Here is a 19,449-nt window from a genome sequence, read left to right as displayed (position 1 = left end):
CATTTCTATTCACATAAAGGGAATAGTTTTAAAAAAACAAAAACAAATTATTTCTTGAGCTAAATAAAGCCTTTAAGGATATCCAAGTGTCACACTATCTTTTTGATATTTTTTTTACAAATTTTATGCGAATAACTAACAAACTCCTGAGGTAATCGTTTGCGCGATCTAATCAGTTCTAAGTTATATGAAGACGCATTGAAAAAAAAATGGATCGGTTCATTAGTTCAGGAGAAATCGTTTCAGGATGAATTAAGACATCCTGAAACTTGGACAAATCATCGAAATTCAACATTTCATTTTCGGGGTCATTACAACAACTTCTGGTTTTCTGAACAGACTTTTCTGACCCTTGTAATTATTTCAAAAATCAGATGACAACAGGTTAACGGCGTGGAAATGAAGTTGAAGCAAAGAATTCTTCAACTTCAACTTCATTTTCTCTAAATAAAATTGCTGAAGACCGTTTAAACCCACCTGTTGTCACTTGATTTTTGAAATAAGGGTTTTCTTTCCTTAAAATCGACAATTTCTCTGCCGATACTTCAAATTTCCCTGACCTCCTCCCGCGCACTCAATCGGGCGCACCTTGCGTGGTCCCGAATGCGCAGTAAATCCCTCCCCCAACCACTTAAAAAAATGAGGATAAAAAAACCTCAAGAATTTGGGTGCACAGAAGCAGTTGAAGCCAGTGGATGGGGCAAACGCAGGGCGAGAGGAGCGTCACGATGAATAGATCGTTCTCGCTGCTCCAAATGTCGCTTTGACAGTTGACGGGTTGTAGAATTCCCAGTGACACCGGATGAGGTGCTCTAGAATTACGTGCTACAGTTATCAAACAGACGCCAGCCTCGAGAATCGATAGGCGGGTCTGAGAATTAAAAAAAAACAATCATCAAGACTCAGGGATGAATAAAGAGTCGTAGAAAGTAAATACAAGGGAGGGAAAAATGTTGGTTACGAGGTGCATTTGTGTCGGGAAGTCACTCGAGTCCCTTCTCGAAACTATGCGCTATTTCTGGATTACGACGGGTGCATCAGGTCGCTATTTTGTATAGATAAAATAATGAGAATCAACGCGACGAAGATGAGTACTCCGATCGAGGAGAAGATTGATCAGAAACTCAAGGTATTGATTGTCAAATTCTAATCTTTTTATTCTCATTTTTTGAATAATTCTGGGGGGAAAATTGTGCCCAACGGGTGTATTTCTCTGCCGGTCGATCACTCGGACCTCTCTACCCACTTTTTATTTCACTATTATCGAAATCAATAAGTCGAGTATACCCTTGGAGCGCTTTATCGTTTCTACGACCGCGATTTAACCGCTCTCGTGTCTATACTTCATGCCTAGATTAATCTTTAAAGGGGAGGAGCATGGCTAACGGTTTAATGAGGATTCGAAATTATTTATATTTGGGGGGGAGATCTTGTATTTCAGGGGTTTTTTCTCGAGTCGTTTTTAGTATTTATTTATTTATTTATTTATGTATTTATTTATTTATTTATTTATTTATTTATTTATTTATTTATTTATTTATTTAGCTTTATGACTATGTCCTGGGGTAACAATCACCTCCTAAGGACAACCCAAAAATGTTACATGAATTAATTAGCCTACATAGAATTAGAGTATAACTGAACTCTGAATCTAAAATTTGAATAATTAGGATGTTGCGATTTCAGACATTTGCATCTACAAGTTTAATGACTTCTTCCGCTGTTCGAGGGTTTCTGCTTGGGTTTTTATATTCTGGGGGAGGGGGATTTTTATACTTGAATATGGAGGAGGTTGAATATGTTACAATAGGATCATTCTTCAGGTCCGGACGGGCATGGTTACTGTCAGCGATGGCAAGAGCAAACCGGTACCCATGCGATTGCATTTGTCGATGGAAGTGCTCAAGCTACAGCGGGAAGATTTAGAGGTAAAATTGCTTCCTTTTATTGCAGTTGAGACTGAGTTTTTTCTCGGGTGACGGGGGTGGGGTAATAATGGGATTTTTGAGAATTTGGAGAACAGTATTTTATGTAGTTTGATAGTATGCGCGCAAACATTTGGAGATGTTTTTGATAGATCTCTGGTGGATATGGCAATAAGTCTATTGGAATTTACTATATTTTAGTGATAGTAATGATGATGATAATGATAGAATTTTTGGAATGTAATTTGTGAATTTTAATTATGATTTTTTGGTAGATTTCTGGTTAATGTTAGATTTTTTGAGTAATTTTGAACGAAATTTTATTTTGTGCAACTGTCATTCTCCTCTCGGGTTCCATTTGGATAAATTTGGACTGAATTAAATATTTAAAACATTGTGTGAAAGTAGAAATAAAATGCGCAAATGTCACAATATTTATTTAATTAATTTCGCTTACTTTACCTCGTTTTCTGAATAAAATATACTAAAATACATTTTAATGATATCCAATTATCTTTTACAGTTAATTCGGTACCGACCACACTATAGACTAGACCATTTTCAATCATCAAATTTGTCAATTAAATTGCGTGAGAAAAATTCAAAAAAAAATCACGAATGCTCAACGTCATTAAAATTACATTTTCCATAGAATTATTATTTCTTTACACATTCGTGGTGCATAAATAAATAATTGAAATTGTTTAAACTTTCGAAAACTTTATTTTTTGTGAATAAATTTGTTACGATTCCGAACCAATGATTTTTATGGTGCAAAATTTATTGATTATAAATTATTTATAGAAAAAGGTGGTAATTTTCAAAACTACAATTTTTTAATAGAATGTGATAATAATATTTAATAGAAAACAATTTTTTTTTTGAATATTTTCTAACGGTTCAATATCGAGATTCGAATTCAGACTTGCAAAGTTTAAATAATAAAATCAAATGGGGCTCAAATGAACGCTTTGATGATCGACTACAAAAGTAGGAAAGAATTTCACTGGAGAAAAAGTAGCCAAAGTAGAGTGAACAGGCCAATTGCTGGACGGTTAAGGGAAATTCGAGTGATAGGATGAAAAAAATCCCCTAAATGGGGATGTGATGGCTTCCATACCTTCAAGAATATTTTAATTACCAGAAAAAACATTGTTTAAAGTGAAAATACCAAAACAAAGAATAACTAAATTAAGAAATAAGTAGAATGCAGCCGAAGTCTCCAATTTTTGGACGACTGGGCCATATTTTGTCAATTTATTAAACTTCGATCAGTAGAAAAAATAATTGATCACGTGATAATACACGAGTAATATTCTTGGAAGGTGAAACAATCAGTACAATTTTCATTTGATTTATAGAATATTCAATGCATGTTGAAACCGTCCAGAAATTGACCTGCACGGAGAGAAATTTTCTATAAAAATTCTAGTACGAGTACTGGAAAAAATGACAATCCACCGGCTGTGAAAAATTCTAGTGCTGTTAAGGTAAAATTTCTTGGTATTTCTGGTAAAATTTCAGGGGATTTCTGTGAAATTTTCACAAAAATACGGGGAAAAATTCACGTTTTCCCCAATAAAATTTCTAGTGCTGGCATTAGAATTTTTTCCTGGCCGTCACTTTGCGTCTCTTTCCCGGTGTAGCACTAGAATTTTCCTAAAAAATTTCTCTCCGTGTGCTTACCCTACTGGGATATTCTTAAAAAAACATGGGGAAAAAAAATTTAGTATGTGTATTGCCCATTAGCAGGCAGCGAATCACAACAAGCCGCCGCTGGACGCTAAAGAGCGAATGGTGCAGATAACACGTCAAAAAGTTGGTGGACTTGGTCTGAGTATCAAGGGCGGTGCTGAGCACAAACTGCCAGTGCTCATATCACGAATATACAAGAGTCAAGCGGCAGACCAGTGCGGTCAATTGTTTGTTGGAGATGCAATTATCAAAGGTGAATGAAACATGCCCTTATTTCTGTACGACTCGACAATTCCCAGTATTCTTTGTACATTCAAATAGGCCAGTACGTCTATGAATATTTCATACCCCCAGCACAACCGATCGGGCTTCATGCCCCCTTGGGGTACAATTGACTTGGACAGCTTCTCCGATAGTTGAAAGTATTCATATATCGTAGGCTCGTCACAATGAATCTTTTATGGTAAAACTGGTCTATTTATCGGGCGATCATGTCTCATTACTGAGTTAAAAAGTCTTCGGGCTTATCGGCTATTGTTGATTTTATTGGATTTTCTGGGTAATTCGATATTCACACGTTGGCCAATCGCTTTAGGAAGGTTTTGTCCATTGAGGGGAGGGTTTAAGTGGTTTTTTGGAATGAAGTGTTTTGTTATGTTCGGAGATGGCTAGAGTTTCGCAGGGGCAAGATTTATAAATTATCGAAGTATTATTTTTTTTAATTGTCCATACAATATTTAAAATATTTTTTTCACTCTTTCAGAAACATTTTTCGGGCTATTTCACATGAATGTCGCAAATTTTTATATGAAACAGAACGAAATTAGCTGTGTAAGAGTCGAATTTCAAAAAACTAATTCGTAATTGTTATTGTCTCAAAAATTCTTGTACTCCACACTGAGAGAAAAACGACAAAGTTCTCAAACAAGTCTTGCTTGTGCCAAGAAAATAGTTTTTTGAAAATTATCAAAAAAGGGATTTTTTTGGGCCAAACATGCAGAGTGCGCCGGAACGAAAAATTTTTGTCGCAAAAATAGATTTAGTAGTTAAAAAAAAATTGCATTCTCTGTACACGCAAGAAATGTCAGTTCTAGCACTACTCTTTCGTTGTTCGATACTCTTATACGTATTTTGCTCCCGAAAAATCTTTGTTTCATGCGAAACAAGGAATAGTAGTTTTTCGGCTGTCTAATAATCACAGACAAGAAATGAACCCTTAAATGAAACAATAATAATGATCTGATAGGAATCTTGTAACTTAAGGATAAAATATTTGTTGATAAATTTTCCTTTATGTGAGATATTTTCAACCTGAAAAGGCACCGTCTGGTGTGAATTATTCGCCTCTTGAGCCAAATATTTCATTGCTGTCGAAAGCAGAACAATTATTCATGTTTGAGACTTTCAAATTCGAACTAAACAAATTCTTTTTTGGCAGTTTTCAACTAGCGATTTTGTTGGCCCAAACAAGACTTGTTTGACAACGTGTTTGTTTTTCTCTCAGTGCCCAGAAAATTTGCCTGTGCTGGTACAGTAATTTTTCTGGAATTTTTCTCCGTCCCGCTCACCATTCAATTAGAATCGAGTTATGTGAAGACGCATCGATTATGCAAAATTAATTCATATCCCATCGTTGTCCCAAAAAAAAATTTAGCATTCGCAAAAATGTTTTTCACAACAATTTCACCACCCCCTCTGGATTCAAATATTCCATACGCATCGCATTTTACCACTGCACTACTGAATTTATTCGAGGCAATTAAAATTTCCCCCTTGAAATTACTGATAAACTGCGGATGGGATGCATCATGCTAATGAAGTTGGAATCGTTGAAGATTTCATCCCGTGAATTTACATTTTACATGAAAAGATGAAAAATACTGGAGTTAGAAATGCTCATCTCCGACTCTTCAATGTTCCTCCAGTCTCCCAGACTCCCCTCATTAAATATAGCTCTCTGTAAATTCGATTTTCACTGCATTTATGGCTCTCAAATATTCATTGATTGAAATAGTTGACTGCTTGCTTGGGATATCCAATAGCTGGGAGTATTAAAATATGGTCGAGATGTCACTGCCAATCGCTCGTGATAAATCGTTTATTCATTGGCTTCGTGTCATATCTGGAGTGCAGAAGTATCTCATATCTACTGTCATTTCTATATCTGCGGTATATCTGCCAGACATTTTATTCAATTTCGTTACCAATTATGCATTCACTTTTTGGTGTGTTTAGAATATTTTTTTTTCTGTACTGAATGCAGGACTCAACGGAATTACCCTAGAACTTTTTGTTGAGCTGAGAGTCATGCTGATGAAGTTGAATATTTGTGGAGGAGTTTCACGTTATTGATTTTTCAGAGAAGAAATAACAGTGAAGTTGGGAATACTCGATCTTTTCCACGCTTCTCACCTTCACTCTGTTTTTATTCAATTAGCGCTTCATACAAATTCAATTTTAAGTGCATCTGTGACACTCGCCGCAAAGGAAGAAGTTATCTCATTCATTCAAATGAGATGGGTCAGTTCAACTTGATGATAACAAAGGAATTGTCATTCAATCCTCATTTAATATTTCGTTACGCACGCAGTCAGAGGATTTTCTGTCATTTTTACAACAGAAAACTTGATCGTAAAAATAAGGAAAGAAAAAAATACAGAAAATTTGAGCCGGTGAATTTTTATAGACAATTTGACAATAGAATAAGTTTCGTTAAGAAAATCGAATTCTATTGAAGTTTTTTTTACGCTTTTCACCTGCAATCTGTTTTTATTCAATTAGTGCTTTATCCAAATTCAATTTTAAGTGACACTCTCCGAATAGGAAGAACAGAGGAATTGTCATTCAATCCTCATTTAATATTTCGTTACGCACGCAGTTTTAGGAGGATTACCTCATTTTTCCAATAGAAAATTAGATCTTAAAAATAAGGGAAGAAAAAAATATAGAAAATTTGAGACGGGGAATTTCTATAGAAAATGTGGCAACAAAATAAGTTGTAGTAAAAAAATGAATTCCATTGAGTTATTCTATAGAGCATTTTCTACTGAATGCGTCCATTGAATAAAATCGCAGACAAGCTGCGTAATTTGTTAATAGAATCGGCCAAAATCAGACAGAAATTTCAACAGTTACTCGTTCCTGTGAAGTTTGAGAAGATAACCGATAATAATGACCGGAGATTGAGTAAATACACTGAATACAGAACCAGATTTTCCCCTGATCCTTACCATCATATTTTTATACTTCAATTTCCTCTTTCTCATCTTATAAATCCTCTGCATTCAATGTCTCCAATTTTTTAAAAGCTATCCCGACTAGTTCGTTGCAACTCCCAAAGAAATTGGTTTCTTATCTGTAGCAAATTGACAAAAGGAAAAACTTCCTAGAGCATTCTTTTCACCATCGCCAACAGCGAGAACACAATTCCTAATATTTTATCAACCCATGTTTTAAAAAGTTTTGGTGAAAAAAAATTGGTATCCACTTTTAACAAATCCAGTGTAACGATTTTTGAAGCCTCGATTCCGCTTATCAATTAATGTAATATATCTAAGTATATTTTTCTTCATGTACTGTAATCTTTTATTTACAGTAATAATTGAAAAAAAAGAGAAATTCATTCTTTACTGTAATAAAAAGTATATAAGATAGTATATATGTATTTAGTACATAATACATCCCTACAAATAAAATCGTTCCTCCCTCGTAAAAAGCAAAAGGGAAACGAAGAAGAAGATGAAGAGGATTATGACGATTCCGAATAAATTATTCAACAATTAAATTCTCATTGTGAGGAACTTTGTTGAAACCATTCATTTTTCCGCCATTATTACAGAGAAATTACATATCTTTTCCGTAATTCCGGAGCGAAATGTGGTTGCAGGAAATTTTCCGTAATTTTTATTTGAATCTGTGAAAAATTACGATACCGTCACTTAAATTTGCAGAGTCGACTCCGTAATCAGTGAGCGAATTGTGAGTTCCGTAATTTTTACTGAACATTTCGAGAAACGGTAAGGTTTTACTATTCCGGCACCCACGAAACAATACGCGCGTTTCGCGCGCGCCCTGTTCTATTTCTCTAAAACTGAGATACAGTGAGTTTTTTTTTAAACAATTATCGGTCTTCACATGCCTGGAACATTGAGGAATTACAAGGAGCTCTTCCCTTCAATAACCCGCGGCCCTCAGGCTTCCCCTTGAAAAAAAATCTGACCTCCCAAGTAAATTAATTAACCTCCCAATGATCTATATAAATCCAATCGCCTTCACCTGATTTCAGTAAATGGTGAATACATAACAGCCTGCAATCACGACGACGCTGTAAATATCCTCCGTAACGCCGGCGACATCGTAGTTCTGACAGTGAAGCATTACCGTGCAGCAAAGCCATTTCTCCAAAAGAACGGTAAGTCATAAAAATTAATCGATCCCCTTCTTGCAATTCCCAATCTCTAATTGGTATCTCTCGAGCAATAGAAAAAGAGGAGAAATTGGATAACGCAGCGAACGGTGATGACGAGGAGGAGTGGGTGTCCCCCAATAGACGATCTGGCAGTCCTCAGAGTGGACACAGTAGACATGGATCGAACACGTCCTCATCGTCGACCCACTTGAAGAAATGGGTCGACGTCATCACAGGTGAGAGATTTTACATCTATCCGTCGCCGCTCTTTCCTTAATATTTCACAGGCTGTCACATGAAAAGACCCGCTGATTAACGATTTTTCTTCACACAAAATCCCTTTCAGTACCTTTAATGATGGCTTATGTCACAAGATACATATTTGGGACTGACAAGCTGAGGAGAAATGCATTTGAAGTGAGGGGACTCAATGGGGCGAGAACGGGGGTTATTCACTGCGATGATAGTGCTATACTCAGTCAGTGGCTCAAGTACATCACTGACAACATCACAGGGCTTACGCATTTGCAGGTAATGAGCAATTGCTAATTGGGGCGGGGGGGTAATTGGATGTTTTTGGGGAGAAAGAGAGGATGCGAGTGGGGGGTGAAGAGATGGGGGGGATTTAATGGTGAAGTGGCGAAATGAGATTAGTTGATCTCACTTTGAAGTCGGATTCTAGAAGATTTGCGAACCTTTTTCGTTAATTGCTAGCTTTTTGAAAAACACCAAGTATAGTTCTCAAATTGGAAGTTGCGTTCATTCGCTTTAGAAAAAACTTTTGAGTTTTAAAATTCTCTGGGAACTCTGAATGAAGATGGTGGAGTTTCTATGAAAATCCATTAGCAGCGATTGTTGAGGATATCCTAGTGTCTTTTAGAGTTTGGCACAGACCAGACTATAGATTCAGCCGTTTTCAATTATCAAATTTGTTAATTAAATAGCGTGAGAAAAATTTGAAAAAAATCATGAATATTCAGCGTCTGTATCAATCTATCTAAATGATATTTGGCACAAAAATATTATTTTTTAAATATTCGTTGTTTATAAATAAATAATTGAAATTGTTTAAACTTTCGGAAACCTTATCTTTTTAGGCATGAAATCCATTTCCGGTAAAATTCTGAATGTGAATGAATTTGGTACGATCCCAACAGATGATTTTTATGGAATAAAATAAAATACTTGTAATCTTCAAAAATTGCAATTTTTAAATTATTTCATCATCTTCCTCCAACAGTAAACTTTCCAATTTCCTTTCAGATTTTTAAAATATTATCTAGCGGTTCAATATCGAAATTCAAATTCAGACCTGCAAAGTTTAAATAATAAAATCAATGTAAAATATCCGAAAACTTGGGGTCAAATGGGGCTCAAATGAAAGCTCTGATGTTCGACCACAGAAGTAGAAAAGCATTCCACTGGAGAAAAATAGCCAAAGTACTTGGATATTCTCAACACCTTTGAAATCTATCTTGTTAGAACCCCATTCATCTAGACTCGAGCATTTCATCAATAAAGAAAACCCATTCACTCTATTTGTAGATTTACCTAAAAAATGTTGATCAATAAAGAACCTCTCGATTCATGACTAAAAAGTGAACAATTTCGTCTGTAGTTGTGGTCTTTCGCAAACACGTCCTTCCAACGGAGTACACTGAAATAACGGTTTGCTAATGGCGATCGATCATCCCCTAATGAGGGAAATTCACGATTCTATTAATTACAGATGAAACTCTACAATCGTAATTTCGGGGTCGGCGAACGCATAGAGTACATGGGATGGGTGAACGAGGCAGTTAGCAACAGTAACCAGCCCTGGCAGAGTTACAGACCGAGATTTCTCGCTCTCAAGGGCCCCGATCTCCTGCTCTTCGAAACACCACCTGTAATTCCATGATCAATTTTCCAATAGTGAATAATTAATTGCATTAATTATGACTGACGTTGAATCCATGATTCTATTTGCAGTGCAATATTGGAGATTGGTCTCGTTGTGCACTTACGTTTAAAGTTTACCAGACGATGTTTCGAGTGATGAGAGAGTCGGAGAATGTCGACGAGAGACAGCATTGCTTTTTAGCACAGAGTCCTGGAAAACCACCGCGTTACTTGAGTGTGGAAACGAGGCAGGAACTGTTGAGAGTCGAGGCTGCATGGCACACGGCTGTTTGCTCTGCTGTTACACATTTGAAGGTAGACGTTACGTTGAATTCAATGAGAATATTAAACATGTACTTTTTAATGGTTGAATAGTGGTGGAGTTTTATTTAAATCATTGAGGGAGATGTTCACTTTGATAATTTCACTGGAAAAAGTTAACGAATTACTTTTTCAATTGAAGAAAAGGATTATTCATTGCGGGAGTTATGCCTTGGCAGAAAAAAAATTGAGGGAAGGCTTTTGAAGATGCCATTTTCCAGATGAGTAGCACTGCTGTGATTTGTTAGTTAATGAAATGACAAATTCACAATGATGTCACTGATTTTAATTTTTTGAAGTTGAATTAAAAAATTTACCTTGAAAAAAATAAAATTCAATTTTAAAGTTAAATAAAATTTTGAAAATATGGAAATTCGGGCAACTTTTGGAAGAGTCATTTTCCAGGCCAGTGAATTACAAAATTATGTATTTGATAGGTACAATAAATGAGCATTCTCATGAAATTTTATGATGCGCATGGCTCATTTGAAGGTAGAAGTCATTTCGTTGAATTCAGTGAGAATATTAAACATGTACTTTTTAATGGTTGAATAGTGGTGGAGTTTTATTTAAATCATTGAGGGAGATGTTCACTTTGATAATTTCACTGGGAAAAGTTAACGAATTACTTTTTCAATTGAGGAAAAGGATTATTCATTGCGGGAGTTATTTCTTGGCAGAAAAAAAATTGAGGGAAGGCTTTTGAAGATGCCATTTTCCAGATGAGTAGCACTGCTGTGATTTGTTAGTTAATGAAATGACAAATTCACAATGATGTCACTGATTTTAATTTTTTGAAGTTGAATTAAAAAATTTACCTTGAAAAAAATAAAATTCAATTTTAAAGTTAAATAAAATTTTGAAAATATGGAAATTCGGGCAACTTTTGGAAGAGTCATTTTCCAGGCCAGTGAATTACAAAATTACGTATCTGATAGATACAATAAATGAGCATTCTCATGAAATTTTATGATGCGCATGGCTCATTTGAAGGTAGAAGTCATTTCGTTGAATTCAGTGAGAATATTAAACATGTACTTTTTAATGGTTGAATAGTGGTGGAGTTTTATTTAAATCATTGAGGGAGATGTTCACTTTGATAATTTCACTGGGAAAAGTTAACGAATTACTTTTTCAATTGAGGAAAAGGATTATTCACTGCGGGAGTTATTTCTTGGCAGAAAAAATATTGAGGGAAGGCTTTTGAAGATGCCATTTTCCAGATGAGTAACACTGCTGTGATTTATTAATTAATGAAATGACAAATTTACAATGATGTCTCTGATTTTAATTTTTTGAAGTTGAATTAAAAAATTTAACTTGAAAAAATTAAAATTCAATTTTAAAGTTAAATAAAATTTTGAAAATATTCGAGCAACTTTTGGAAGAGTCATTTTCCAGGCCAGTGAATTACAAAATTACGTATCTGATAGATACAATAAATGAGCATTCTCATGAAATTTTATGATGCGCATGGCTCATTTGAAGGTAGAAGTCATTTCGTTGAATTCAGTGAGAATATTAAACATGTACTTTTTAATGGTTGAATAGTGGTGGAGTTTTATTTAAATCATTGAGGGAGATGTTCACTTTGATAATTTCACTGGGAAAAGTTAACGAATTACTTTTTCAATTGAGGAAAAGGATTATTCATTGCGGGAGTTATTTCTTGGCAGAAAAAAAATTGAGGGAAGGCTTTTGAAGATGCCATTTTCCAGATGAGTAGCACTGCTGTGATTTGTTAGTTAATGAAATGACAAATTCACAATGATGTCACTGATTTTAATTTTTTGAAGTTGAATTAAAAAATTTACCTTGAAAAAAATAAAATTCAATTTTAAAGTTAAATAAAATTTTGAAAATATGGAAATTCGGGCAACTTTTGGAAGAGTCATTTTCCAGGCCAGTGAATTACAAAATTACGTATCTGATAGATACAATAAATGAGCATTCTCATGAAATTTTATGATGCGCATGGCTCATTTGAAGGTAGAAGTCATTTCGTTGAATTCAGTGAGAATATTAAACATGTACTTTTTAATGGTTGAATAGTGGTGGAGTTTTATTTAAATCATTGAGGGAGATGTTCACTTTGATAATTTCACTGGGAAAAGTTAACGAATTACTTTTTCAATTGAGGAAAAGGATTATTCATTGCGGGAGTTATTTCTTGGCAGAAAAAAAATTGAGGGAAGGCTTTTGAAGATGCCATTTTCCAGATGAGTAGCACTGCTGTGATTTGTTAGTTAATGAAATGACAAATTCACAATGATGTCACTGATTTTAATTTTTTGAAGTTGAATTAAAAAATTTACCTTGAAAAAAATAAAATTCAATTTTAAAGTTAAATAAAATTTTGAAAATATGGAAATTCGGGCAACTTTTGGAAGAGTCATTTTCCAGGCCAGTGAATTACAAAATTATGTATTTGATAGGTACAATAAATGAGCATTCTCATGAAATTTTATGATGCGCATGGCTCATTTGAAGGTAGAAGTCATTTCGTTGAATTCAGTGAGAATATTAAACATGTACTTTTTAATGGTTGAATAGTGGTGGAGTTTTATTTAAATCATTGAGGGAGATGTTCACTTTGATAATTTCACTGGGAAAAGTTAACGAATTACTTTTTCAATTGAGGAAAAGGATTATTCATTGCGGGAGTTATTTCTTGGCAGAAAAAAAATTGAGGGAAGGCTTTTGAAGATGCCATTTTCCAGATGAGTAGCACTGCTGTGATTTGTTAGTTAATGAAATGACAAATTCACAATGATGTCACTGATTTTAATTTTTTGAAGTTGAATTAAAAAATTTACCTTGAAAAAAATAAAATTCAATTTTAAAGTTAAATAAAATTTTGAAAATATGGAAATTCGGGCAACTTTTGGAAGAGTCATTTTCCAGGCCAGTGAATTACAAAATTACGTATCTGATAGATACAATAAATGAGCATTCTCATGAAATTTTATGATGCGCATGGCTCATTTGAAGGTAGAAGTCATTTCGTTGAATTCAGTGAGAATATTAAACATGTACTTTTTAATGGTTGAATAGTGGTGGAGTTTTATTTAAATCATTGAGGGAGATGTTCACTTTGATAATTTCACTGGGAAAAGTTAACGAATTACTTTTTCAATTGAGGAAAAGGATTATTCATTGCGGGAGTTATTTCTTGGCAGAAAAAAAATTGAGGGAAGGCTTTTGAAGATGCCATTTTCCAGATGAGTAGCACTGCTGTGATTTGTTAGTTAATGAAATGACAAATTCACAATGATGTCACTGATTTTAATTTTTTGAAGTTGAATTAAAAAATTTACCTTGAAAAAAATAAAATTCAATTTTAAAGTTAAATAAAATTTTGAAAATATGGAAATTCGGGCAACTTTTGGAAGAGTCATTTTCCAGGCCAGTGAATTACAAAATTATGTATTTGATAGGTACAATAAATGAGCATTCTCATGAAATTTTATGATGCGCATGGCTCATTTGAAGGTAGAAGTCATTTCGTTGAATTCAGTGAGAATATTAAACATGTACTTTTTAATGGTTGAATAGTGGTGGAGTTTTATTTAAATCATTGAGGGAGATGTTCACTTTGATAATTTCACTGGGAAAAGTTAACGAATTACTTTTTCAATTGAGGAAAAGGATTATTCATTGCGGGAGTTATTTCTTGGCAGAAAAAAAATTGAGGGAAGGCTTTTGAAGATGCCATTTTCCAGATGAGTAGCACTGCTGTGATTTGTTAGTTAATGAAATGACAAATTCACAATGATGTCACTGATTTTAATTTTTTGAAGTTGAATTAAAAAATTTACCTTGAAAAAAATAAAATTCAATTTTAAAGTTAAATAAAATTTTGAAAATATGGAAATTCGGGCAACTTTTGGAAGAGTCATTTTCCAGGCCAGTGAATTACAAAATTACGTATCTGATAGATACAATAAATGAGCATTCTCATGAAATTTTATGATGCGCATGGCTCATTTGAAGGTAGAAGTCATTTCGTTGAATTCAGTGAGAATATTAAACATGTACTTTTTAATGGTTGAATAGTGGTGGAGTTTTATTTAAATCATTGAGGGAGATGTTCACTTTGATAATTTCACTGGGAAAAGTTAACGAATTACTTTTTCAATTGAGGAAAAGGATTATTCATTGCGGGAGTTATTTCTTGGCAGAAAAAAAATTGAGGGAAGGCTTTTGAAGATGCCATTTTCCAGATGAGTAGCACTGCTGTGATTTGTTAGTTAATGAAATGACAAATTCACAATGATGTCACTGATTTTAATTTTTTGAAGTTGAATTAAAAAATTTACCTTGAAAAAAATAAAATTCAATTTTAAAGTTAAATAAAATTTTGAAAATATGGAAATTCGGGCAACTTTTGGAAGAGTCATTTTCCAGGCCAGTGAATTACAAAATTATGTATTTGATAGGTACAATAAATGAGCATTCTCATGAAATTTTATGATGCGCATGGCTCATTTGAAGGTAGAAGTCATTTCGTTGAATTCAGTGAGAATATTAAACATGTACTTTTTAATGGTTGAATAGTGGTGGAGTTTTATTTAAATCATTGAGGGAGATGTTCACTTTGATAATTTCACTGGGAAAAGTTAACGAATTACTTTTTCAATTGAGGAAAAGGATTATTCATTGCGGGAGTTATTTCTTGGCAGAAAAAAAATTGAGGGAAGGCTTTTGAAGATGCCATTTTCCAGATGAGTAGCACTGCTGTGATTTGTTAGTTAATGAAATGACAAATTCACAATGATGTCACTGATTTTAATTTTTTGAAGTTGAATTAAAAAATTTACCTTGAAAAAAATAAAATTCAATTTTAAAGTTAAATAAAATTTTGAAAATATGGAAATTCGGGCAACTTTTGGAAGAGTCATTTTCCAGGCCAGTGAATTACAAAATTACGTATCTGATAGATACAATAAATGAGCATTCTCATGAAATTTTATGATGCGCATGGCTCATTTGAAGGTAGAAGTCATTTCGTTGAATTCAGTGAGAATATTAAACATGTACTTTTTAATGGTTGAATAGTGGTGGAGTTTTATTTAAATCATTGAGGGAGATGTTCACTTTGATAATTTCACTGGGAAAAGTTAACGAATTACTTTTTCAATTGAGGAAAAGGATTATTCATTGCGGGAGTTATTTCTTGGCAGAAAAAAAATTGAGGGAAGGCTTTTGAAGATGCCATTTTCCAGATGAGTAGCACTGCTGTGATTTGTTAGTTAATGAAATGACAAATTCACAATGATGTCACTGATTTTAATTTTTTGAAGTTGAATTAAAAAATTTACCTTGAAAAAAATAAAATTCAATTTTAAAGTTAAATAAAATTTTGAAAATATGGAAATTCGGGCAACTTTTGGAAGAGTCATTTTCCAGGCCAGTGAATTACAAAATTATGTATTTGATAGGTACAATAAATGAGCATTCTCATGAAATTTTATGATGCGCATGGCTCATTTGAAGGTAGAAGTCATTTCGTTGAATTCAGTGAGAATATTAAACATGTACTTTTTAATGGTTGAATAGTGGTGGAGTTTTATTTAAATCATTGAGGGAGATGTTCACTTTGATAATTTCACTGGGAAAAGTTAACGAATTACTTTTTCAATTGAGGAAAAGGATTATTCATTGCGGGAGTTATTTCTTGGCAGAAAAAAAATTGAGGGAAGGCTTTTGAAGATGCCATTTTCCAGATGAGTAGCACTGCTGTGATTTGTTAGTTAATGAAATGACAAATTCACAATGATGTCACTGATTTTAATTTTTTGAAGTTGAATTAAAAAATTTACCTTGAAAAAAATAAAATTCAATTTTAAAGTTAAATAAAATTTTGAAAATATGGAAATTCGGGCAACTTTTGGAAGAGTCATTTTCCAGGCCAGTGAATTACAAAATTACGTATCTGATAGATACAATAAATGAGCATTCTCATGAAATTTTATGATGCGCATGGCTCATTTGAAGGTAGAAGTCATTTCGTTGAATTCAGTGAGAATATTAAACATGTACTTTTTAATGGTTGAATAGTGGTGGAGTTTTATTTAAATCATTGAGGGAGATGTTCACTTTGATAATTTCACTGGGAAAAGTTAACGAATTACTTTTTCAATTGAGGAAAAGGATTATTCATTGCGGGAGTTATTTCTTGGCAGAAAAAAAATTGAGGGAAGGCTTTTGAAGATGCCATTTTCCAGATGAGTAGCACTGCTGTGATTTGTTAGTTAATGAAATGACAAATTCACAATGATGTCACTGATTTTAATTTTTTGAAGTTGAATTAAAAAATTTACCTTGAAAAAAATAAAATTCAATTTTAAAGTTAAATAAAATTTTGAAAATATGGAAATTCGGGCAACTTTTGGAAGAGTCATTTTCCAGGCCAGTGAATTACAAAATTATGTATTTGATAGGTACAATAAATGAGCATTCTCATGAAATTTTATGATGCGCATGGCTCATTTGAAGGTAGAAGTCATTTCGTTGAATTCAGTGAGAATATTAAACATGTACTTTTTAATGGTTGAATAGTGGTGGAGTTTTATTTAAATCATTGAGGGAGATGTTCACTTTGATAATTTCACTGGGAAAAGTTAACGAATTACTTTTTCAATTGAGGAAAAGGATTATTCACTGCGGGAGTTATTTCTTGGCAGAAAAAATATTGAGGGAAGGCTTTTGAAGATGCCATTTTCCAGATGAGTAACACTGCTGTGATTTATTAATTAATGAAATGACAAATTTACAATGATGTCTCTGATTTTAATTTTTTGAAGTTGAATTAAAAAATTTAACTTGAAAAAATTAAAATTCAATTTTAAAGTTAAATAAAATTTTGAAAATATTCGAGCAACTTTTGGAAGAGTCATTTTCCAGGCCAGTGAATTACAAAATTACGTATCTGATAGATACAATAAATGAGCATTCTCATGAAATTTTATGATGCGCATGGCTCATTTGAAGGTAGAAGTCATTTCGTTGAATTCAATGCGAATATTAAACATGTACTTTTTAATGGTTGAATAGTGGTGGAGTTTTATTTAAATCATTAAGGGAGATGTTCACTTTGATAATTTCGCTGGGAAAAGTTAACGAATCACTTTTTCAATTGAGGAAAAGGATTATTCATTGCGGGAGTTATTTCTTGGCAGAAAAAAAATTGCGGGAAGGCGTTTCAAGATGCCATTTTCCAGATGAGTAACACTGCTGTGCTTTGTTAATTAGTGAAATGACAAATTCACAGTGATGTCACTGATTTTAATTTTTTGTAATTAAATTAAAAAATTCAACTTTAAAAAATAAAAATAATTGAAATTAAAATTTAATTTTAAATTGAAATTAAATTCTGAAAATATGGAAATTCGGGCAAATTTTGGAAGAGTCATTTTCCAGCCCAGTGAATTACAAAATTACATATCTGATAGGTACATGAAATGAGCATTCTCAAGAAATGTAATAATGCGAATTGCTCATATGAATGTAGAAGTTATTCCATTTAATTCAGTGGGAATATTAAATATATATTGTTTAATAGTTGAATAGGGGCGATGTTCTAGTTAAATCACTGAGAGAGGTATTCACTTTAGTGATTTTATTGGGAAAAATTAACGAATCACATTTCCAGTGAGGAAAAATGGTAATTCATTGCAGGAGTAATTTTTTGCTTCAATAAATAGCTCTGAGTTGTTCCACAGTTTGTGACAGAAGTTTTGGCAGAAAAAAGTTCCATAAATTTTCTGAAGAAGTAATTTTCCAGCTCAATACCACCGCTACGGTTTGTTACCGAATGAGATAAAAATTTCAATTCTTTCCAAGTCTCGAAATAACATTCATAAAATTCGTTCTGTTGAATCAAATAAGAATATTACAGATAGTCTCAAAGTTTTTTCCACTTGACAACCCATCGCCATGTTTTATGCCTGAGTGGGATGAGAAGTACTTTGATGTTACGTTCTGTAGAACATCTTGCTCTGAGCAAAATTATCAAAATTATTTTTTCAAGTAAAACGAACAGAAGCCACAGTAAATAAAACGAATGTTTTCACTTACAGAACCAATTTCGTACTTGACTAAATCATGAAATTCTGCTTCTCATCAGTTACAGTCATTATTATTACCCTGAGACACTGTGAATATTCTGTAAAAATGATTTCTAGATAAAGTTATGAGCCTCCGAACTTTACAATCTACCCTTCAACGCCATAAGACTCTACCCTTCAACACGAAAAACTTATTCTTTTTCACTCTCAACTCCGCAATAACTATTTTGTTTTGCATTTCCCACAGAGCAAAACTTTCCCAGTAACTTTCAGCGGAAGAACCGCGGGGCTGACACTTGAATGGACCCAAGGATTTACGTTATCCTACGAGGGCCTCGGCGAAGTAGCCTGGAGATACAAATTTTCACAGTTACGTGGATCAAGTGACGACGGTAAGAGCAGGTTAAAACTGCACTTTCAAGAGTTGGACAGTATAGCTATAGAGACGAAGGTACGTACTTCACTCCTCATTGAGATAATTTATCCCCCTAGAAAACCACTGCCAAGTGTCTCTCGAGATTGAATTAACGATCCCCCATATTCCTTACTTCTGTTGGTTGCAGGAATTGGAATGCTCCCAACTGCAAAACCTACTGTTTTGCATGCACGCTTTCCTCACAGCCAAAGTCGCCGCTGTCGATCCAACATTCTTGACATCAACCACTCCATAGGAGCATTGAGAGAATAATTGTGCTGATTAGGTGACAATTAGACGAAAAAAAATACTCGAGAATTGGGCAAAATAATTTATGAAAATCTCCTGCAGAGAAACATTCGCTGAAATCATTCTTTGAAATTCTATTGACAGAATTGTAATAGAGAATGCACTAACTCTAGTCTGAATAATGAGATTTTTGCTAGAATTATTGCTTTCTCAAAATTAAAATTGTTTCAAAAGTAATTCCAGAGTTATTTTCAACAGAATTTGCCCTCTGCGTTGACGCCATTTCGGCGCTGCAAGCCGCACTCCAAAATGGCACGCCAAAATGATTCTAAAAAAAATCTCTCCGCCCAATTCTCCAAACCGTACTTTTAAGCTTTCTTTTCAATCCTTTGGTGCATTTATTATCAGGTACTAGTCACTCACCCAAAAACAAACTGATTTCAAAGGCGATTAATAACACGGTTGTATTAAAATAAGCGACAAAAG

General features: G+C 33.7%; 1 protein-coding gene across 1 annotated transcript; it reads left to right on the top strand.

The window, feature by feature from the left end:
* Positions 1 to 705: 705 nt before the first annotated feature.
* Positions 706 to 19,200, top strand: LOC107043542 (gamma-1-syntrophin). The gene is made up of 10 exons (XM_015265081.1): positions 706 to 1,129; positions 1,824 to 1,928; positions 3,675 to 3,873; positions 7,906 to 8,031; positions 8,103 to 8,264; positions 8,375 to 8,559; positions 9,758 to 9,916; positions 10,000 to 10,224; positions 18,547 to 18,750; positions 18,863 to 19,200. Exons 1-10 carry the CDS (start codon positions 1,067 to 1,069, stop codon positions 18,968 to 18,970), a joined length of 1,536 nt encoding a protein of 511 aa, XP_015120567.1. The 5' UTR covers positions 706 to 1,066; the 3' UTR covers positions 18,971 to 19,200.
* Positions 19,201 to 19,449: the final 249 nt, after the last annotated feature.

Source organism: Diachasma alloeum, unplaced genomic scaffold, assembly GCF_001412515.2.
Source record: "Diachasma alloeum isolate Michigan unplaced genomic scaffold, Dall2.0 Dall_scaffold_00597, whole genome shotgun sequence".
In the NCBI taxonomy this organism is placed as follows: Eukaryota; Metazoa; Arthropoda; class Insecta; order Hymenoptera; family Braconidae; genus Diachasma; species Diachasma alloeum.
The sequence above is the reverse complement of the archived record's forward strand: the minus strand, read 5'-3'. Positions and strand labels throughout refer to the sequence as shown.

Excerpts from the sequence above, each read along its gene's own strand:
- LOC107043542 (XM_015265081.1), top strand. The coding sequence starts at position 1,067 with ATGAGAATCAACGCGACGAAGATGAGTACTCCGATCGAGGAGAAGATT. Across the intron at positions 1,929-3,674 it reads TACAGCGGGAAGATTTAGAG|CAGGCAGCGAATCACAACAA; the intron begins GTAAAATTGCTT and ends ATTGCCCATTAG. Across the intron at positions 8,032-8,102 it reads GCCATTTCTCCAAAAGAACG|AAAAAGAGGAGAAATTGGAT; the intron begins GTAAGTCATAAA and ends CTCGAGCAATAG.